Below are 7304 nucleotides of genomic sequence, written 5' to 3'. Positions count from 1 at the left end.
TAAGGAGATAAGGAGAGACTAAAGAGCTCCCTAGGAAGCTGGTTTTTTTTTGTTTTTGTTTTGTTTTGTTTTGTTTTTTTGTTTTTTTTTTTTTTTTTTTTTTTTTTTTTTTTGGTTAGTTGGTTTCAGAGTGCCGCGCTTAATCTAACTTTTTGCTCCTAAGGATCCGGAAATGGAATCGTTCAGTCCGGGAGCGCTGACCAGTCTCTTCTTTCAGTTTTGAAGAGTTTCACAGGTTGCTAAAACTAGTCCTTCAGAAGTAAGAGCAATAACAGCCTGCGCGCTCAACAGGCGATCAAAATTAAAATAGTCACTTGTAGGGTTTCGAAAATAGCCCTCCAGGGAGGGGGCGGGGAAAGCGCGTCGCCTATAGCGACACAATCTGGGCGGAGGGTGGCAGTGACCAGCCCGTGGGCGCAGCGCGCAGCTGCGGGACCCACGCCCCGCCCCCGCACGCTCGCCAGGGGAGGCGGTGCCCGGGGCGCTGACCTGCGGTTGTCGCTGGCCTGGAGTCTCCCGGCCGCCGCGGTCTCCTTCAGTCAAGCGGAGGATGCCGGCGCGGCACCCGGGGGCCACGGGAGACTGAGTGGAGACGGGGTCCTGGCAGGCGGAAGCTGAGCGACGGCCCGAAGTGGTCTCTGAGGCTGCCAGAGCAGGGTGCTGCGCGGGAACCCTTGGCCGCACGAGCAAGTGAGCGCTCAGACGGTTTGCGCAGGCCTGGTGTCCAAGCTTCCCCGAGTGTGCAGTGGGGGATTAGGGACGTGGCGCGATGAGGAGCCGGAGTAACTCGGGGGTCCGCCTGGACGGCTATGCTCGGCTGGTGCATCAAACCATCCTGTGCCATCAGGTAAGTGTAGGTAAGGGTGAAGTGTGAGAGGCCACACACTGACCCTAGGTGAACCCTGAACGCTTTTGTCTCTGGGGAGGCTCTAAAAGATCCTGAAGGAAAGTTGCATGTTGAACCTGGAGTACAATCAAAGTGTGGCATGAAGAACCACAACCCCCCATCCCTCTGTAGTGATTCCAGAATGATAGTTTCTGAGCTCAGAGGTAACTCTACTTTCTCCCCGCAACTACAGCTGGCTTCCAGAAGCAGAGTTGCCAAAAAAAAAAAAAAAAAAAAAAAAATGATAATACTTGTTTATTGCCCTCACCCCAGGTTTGGGGCATCTACTTCCACCACCCCTCCCAAAGATGTATAAGAACGGTTAGCCATCCTAAGAGGCCTTAGGCCACTGTGAAGGTCAAGGCACTTTGTGCATACTTTTGTTTAAACAGTTTTGCACAGTGGCTCAGGCTGGCCTTGAACTTGGGATCCTCCTGCCATAGCCTTCACAGTTTGGACAACAGACCACAAGCCAGTGAGGTTTTTTTGGTTGTTGTTTGTTTCCTAAGTCGTTTTTTGTTTTGTTTCGTTGTTAGAGACAGAATTTTACCTTGTAGCCCATGCTGACCTCAAACTCACCATCCTTAGGCTTCATCTCCCCAGTGCTGGGGTTACAATTATGCACCCCTGCACCTAGTTTATATATGCTTTTTGGAATTGTCGGTTTGTTTTTGAAACCAAGTCTTTCTTTGTAGCCCATGATGGGCTGATACTCACTATGTAGCTGGCCTCGAAGTAGCATCGGTCTGGAAGACACCATACCTGGCTGTATATATAAATATATTTTCTACTCCTTTACTCAAGATTTTTCGTTGCTAGTTGAATTTAACGTAAAAAATATATTTTCCTTTTAAAATGCATGTAGCAACATCCTTAGTACTACATTTGATAATACCATTATTAATGCCTTTAGTTTAATAATACCTACATTTTGGACTTGTAAGCTTTCAACCAGCCCTTTCCTTATTCTTAAGAGTGTGTGGAAAGAGAACAAACTTTCTGTTCCCATATGAACATGTTCTGCAACGCTGATTAGCAGCAGTAACAGCACACTGACTAGTCCATACTATTTTATTATATACTTAAAACTTGCAGAGAGAAATGACCCTCCCCATATCAAAAAGTGTGGTATTAGATGTATTAACTTAATTGTCATTTCACAATACATTCATTTATGTGTCAAATTGTCATGTTGCATACTGTAAATATGTATAATTTTTATTGTCAATTATAACTCATTAAAGCTGGGGGGTAATATCTGCTGGAAACTGGTTTAAAGACAAAAGAATGTTCTAAAACTTGAGAATGGAGAAGTAGGAGAAAGACTAAACTTTCTAAGTAAAATATTCCCTAAGTTTTGTTCCCTTTAACACTCTGGGGTTAGTTGTCTGTCCTCTCTTGGTTGATCTTGCAGAATCCAGTGACAGGCTTGCTTCCAGCCAGCTATGATCAGAAAGATGCCTGGGTCCGAGATAATGTGTATAGCATCTTGGCTGTGTGGGGTCTAGGCCTGGCGTATCGAAAAAATGCAGATCGTGATGAGGACAAGGCAAAGGCCTATGAACTGGAGCAGGTAATCAAAACAAAACTATACAGAGATGTGGAGCTATGTGTGGGTGTAATGGGGGAGGAGGAATTGAAGGGAAAATAGCCCCTGTACCACCTTGCTGAAATTGCATTCTATAAAGTTTTCCTATAATATACCTGACATGTGTTTGGTTTGGTTTGGTTTAGGTATTTCTGTAGAAACTTGAAAGCTACAGATTCAGGGAAGAGGGCTCAGAGTGCTCATTACTGTTGTATCCTAACTGGATATATTGCCTAAAATTAATAATCCTCTAAGTGTATTTTCAGGTTCTACCATTTTATTTTCATTGAGAAGAATATTTGGGAGCAGATATATACTATTTTATTCTTTTTTTTAAAATAATTGAGGTGTCTGTATGAGTGGACCTGACACATATCAACAGGTTTTCCTCATTAGACAAAAATAATGGCTTTGCTGATCTTTATAATGATGACCAATATTTTAAAGAGCCCATTGCCTTCCTGGAGACAAATTGAGGTCAGGGTCAGCAGATGAATTTAAACCATTTTTAAGGCACCTTCCCTCAATAAAGTAACATCCTTTATAGAACTTATGAACAGAAAGGAACTACATCCAAAGTGTCTAAAAGGACAATAATTTGGCATTATTTGGATTACACAAGCCTTTTGATGATAAAGTACTCTGTACTTGTAAGTATACATAGATCCTTTTCCATTACTGAGAAGGACCCTTACCTCAGCAGCTAGTTCTCCTGTGGGCTCCCTTGAACTTAGGAAATCTGAGTTCCAGTTATGATTTATAAATCAGGTTGTTGCGATTTGTTTTTTAAACAGCAGCAATGTATTCAGAAGTTGTTCTTGGGAGTGAGACAAGTTTCACTATGCTATCTTCAGCATCGATAGCAATTTGGAATTCTTTCAAGCCATTACTGAGAGATACAAAAACATTGTTGGAGCTTTTGCTCTAGCAGAACAAGTGCAGACTTTTATAGAAATAATGCCATAATAGAAATTTGGAAAACATAGGGTGTATTAAAAAAAAACTCTACATTCTATCTTGAATGTTTTGCTATTTTGATCTCAGTAGTTTGTTCCTTATTTTTGATTTGCTATACATTTTTTTGATTTGCTATAAATTAATATCAGAAGAACATTAGTTATGTGCCTGATATAATTTGATCAAAATTTTCAATATTATTAGAGTAAATTTGTTATCCCACCATTCTGCAAAGTTGGTGTCTTTCCTTACCTGACCCAAGTTGAAAAATGAGAAAAAAGGTGAATAGCCAGTTCTAAACTTTTTGTGTTCTATTATATAACCTTTCACATAGCTGAAAAATATTTTATATCATATTTCTAACTTTGGAATGTTTCAGAACATTGTAGAAACAGGAATCAGCTTCAGAAAAGAAAAGTTGCTGTGGGGAAAAAGCCTAAGTCAGTATTAATCTAGACCAGAGATTAGAAACCCACCCATTTTTATAAAGGATCAGATAGTAAGTATTTTTGCTGTGTGGGTCACTTGTCTCTAATTATTCAGCTCTGGTAGGTATAGCAAAAAAGAATCAGAGAAAATATGTAAAAATTTAGCATGGCGACACATTCCAAAAATACTTTATTTAAAAAACAGTGATGGGCTGGATTTGTCCCTGACCTAGATGAGTGATTTTCAACTCTAGCTGTACATTGAAATTACTTGGAAAGCTTTTCAGAGATATTCTAACTGGATGGATCTCACTTGAAAACAATTTAAGTAAGAATTTAGAAATTATATCCATGAGCAATGGTATTTTTCAAATCAACTGGTGATTCTAATATGGAAAGATCTAATAATGTGCCTAGATAATAACCAGTGTAAGACAAGTAAATGAACATACATTTACTCTCATGCACCTATAGATTAAATTTTTACCTGCTGCCAACTTACCATTACTGTGTGGATTTTCTCCAAAGCATTGTTGATCATTTATACCCTTTTTTCCAACTCTCATTTTTGTTTATCTCTCATAAAATCAGAGAATCAATGAGAATAGTGAATAGAAATAAGAAATGGCTTTAACTAACTTCCTTAGTCTATATTGGAAACAGAATTATGCACAAGTATATATGCATATATATATATGCCCCCTTTCTTGAACATATAGATTTTAAAAAAAAGTCTCATAGCTATAAGTTTAAAAAAAAATACAGGCAGATCTTTGGTTGCCCCAACTTCTGGTTCTTTCTCAGTTTATTCTCTTTGTATCGTCTCTCATCTGCTTTTCATGGGGTTTCTATGGTTTCTATTACCTCTTTGGGAATGATTTTCAACTCTCTAACTTTAGCTCTGCCCTCAGTTGAGATCCAAATTCCAGTTTTTATTTGTCTTCTTACTAGTTTTCCCGGTGCATCCTGTGGTTCTTTAAACTCATGCGCCTGAAAAAAAAAAAAAAAAAAAAAAAACCTTTCCTAGTAAAACAAAACACAGCACTCTACACAAAAGTAGTGACTTGCCACTGTTTCTCTTGATGGTGTTCTTATAGTCACCCTCACATTATTACTTGGAAAATTTCTCATGGTATGGTCTATGGACCACAAAGCTGACATAAGATCCTCTAGATTAAAACAGAAAGTGTTTGCAGACAATTGAAGAAGCTGTCCCATGCTATGATGTTCTAAAACATGCTCCCTTCTCATGCCAGGTATGCATGAGATGTGCACATATACATGTAATCAAGACACCCATACATATAAAATGAAAAAAATGAGTCTTTAAAAATAAGGAGAAATTTTAAATAAAAAGATGCTATCAAGGCTGTAGGGCATATACTAGAGGATCCTTAGAGCCTTGGGAGCGAGCTGACTTGTCCCTTTTTTCTAGGTGGATTCTCCTTTATTAGATGGTTGACTTATTTTTGGGTAAAACTGCATTAAAAATTTTATATTAGTATTTAAATGCAAGGAATCATAAACCATGGCTTTTGATTCAACTTTTAGCTGCAGTCTGTTTTGTGTTCCTATAAAGCAAATGCCATGTAAGTAGAGCCCAGGATAGGGTTACTTGTTCTCAAAAGGTCATGTACTGACTGAACTGCTGAGTAAGTGTTCTTGTATCTCAGTATGTTTATAACAGGCTTGTCTCCATTTATTTCTGCAGAGTGTAGTGAAGTTAATGAGGGGACTGCTGCACTGCATGATCAGACAGGTATGACACCGGAAACAACTTCTGATAAAACATAACAACATTAATGATGCTTATAGCCTTTTATTCTGATTGACAAACCGTACTCTCTAATTTTAGAAGGTTCAGAACTCTGGATGGGGATGTTACAGAAAGACTCACCACCCTGTTGCAACTAGAATTATTTCCTTCCAGTCTTTTTCCTCCCCTTCTGAATGATTTTTTTCTCAACAAGAATCATTATACTATTTGCAATTATGTGTACTCTAGATAAAGCATGATACAGTTCCTTAAAAAAACCTTATCTGAAACATTTAGGTCCAGATCCATTCTGGGACTAATACATTTTAAGATTTTTAAAAAGATAAGCACACTGCACTTTATCATATAATTTCTCATGTGGATAGAGAAAATACTCTGAAAAAAAAACATCTCTTTGTAGGGAAACATTTCTTATATGCTAAATGGAATAAGGCTTATAAATAACCAGATGTTGATTTGAATTTAGTGTTTACACCAATTGAGTTTTGATACAAAATTTAAATGGAAAAACATCTTTCAAAGTGTTTTCAGTTTTAGGATTGGGGCAAAGGAATCTTGAACGTCAAACAATTGATCTTCTCTGGCCTTGTGTGTAGCTGAACATCCTTTTATTTGTGAATTGAAATTTTGCAGTCCCTTACTGGTGAATTACCTGCTAGAGCTTTGCCTCGTTGTAGGTTGCCTGTTTCTTGCCTACTGACTTCTTGTGTATTATGGATATTAATCATTTGTACATTGTAAGTAGTTTTACAGTCTACTGTTTACATTCTGAGTTTATGGCATTTTTCCACACAAAAATATTTTACTAATAAACCTATATTCTGAGATTCAAAACGTATACATATTGAACGTGACTTAATTAGATCAAAGTAGAAAGAAATGGCTTTTAACATATAAACTTCCTTATATACACATGATTTTAAATGAATATGAAGTTATTTATTATATGTATCTCTTTACTAGTCTCACAGATATAATTTTTCTGTGTCTTTATACTATTTTTATATTTTAAATAGTTATTCTTTGTCCTTTTAAATAGGTATAGTCACAAATTTCACAAACTATATTTAAGATTATCATATATCAGCAACATAAATAATTACATCTACGTGTGTCAGGAACTAGGTCAGGAACTAGTTCAGTTGCCTTTTACCTAAGGTTTTCTGTCTGGATTTCTGGGGTCTGTGTGTGTGTGTGTGTGTGTGTGTGTGTGTGTGTGTGTTAGGAATTGGACCTGGGGTCTTATGCATCCTCAGATTACATTACCACTGACCTATACTCCCAGCTCTCAATGATTCTCCTCTAGTTTGTTATTTTAGCTTTCTGTAATACCATTTTTATGACTCTGTATGGTTCTCATTAACTTTTTTATGGCAAATATTTATCCTCTTGTGGTTAGAAAGATGGCTCAGTTGTTAAGAGCGCATATTCCTCTTGCAGAGGACCAAAGTGTGGTTCCCCATACCCACTCATGTTGGGTGCTTATAACTTCAGTTCCAAGAAATCTAAATCTAAATTTCTCTTCTGACCTCTGGGGGTACCCACACCCACAAACAACTGTGCATAGGGACATTAATAAAAATATCCTCATCCTCATCACTCATTTTATCTGCATATTCCTACTTTAAATTCAAGAACAAATGCATAGCACTGAATTTTCTCACTAAA

The 7304-nt window shown here is 38.0% G+C and overlaps 1 protein-coding gene across 3 annotated transcripts in view; it reads left to right on the top strand.

The window, feature by feature from the left end:
* The first annotated feature begins 483 nt into the window (after positions 1-483).
* The window catches only part of PHKA1 (phosphorylase kinase regulatory subunit alpha 1), a 104317-nt gene continuing 97496 nt past the window's right edge, over positions 484-7304 (top strand). For all 3 annotated transcript variants that reach the window (XM_080910463.1, XM_080910462.1, XM_080910461.1), the window contains exons 1-3: positions 484-847; positions 2301-2459; positions 5571-5618. In XM_080910463.1, the coding sequence (XP_080766589.1) occupies positions 770-847; positions 2301-2459; positions 5571-5618 (285 nt within the window). In that variant the 5' untranslated portion in view covers positions 484-769. The remainder of the gene's footprint in view (positions 848-2300; positions 2460-5570; positions 5619-7304) is intronic.

This window comes from Micromys minutus, assembly GCF_963924665.1.
Source record: "Micromys minutus genome assembly, chromosome: X".
Taxonomy (NCBI): Eukaryota; Metazoa; Chordata; class Mammalia; order Rodentia; family Muridae; genus Micromys; species Micromys minutus.
Note: the sequence above shows the minus strand (reverse complement) of the source record. Positions and strands in the feature narration are given on the sequence as shown.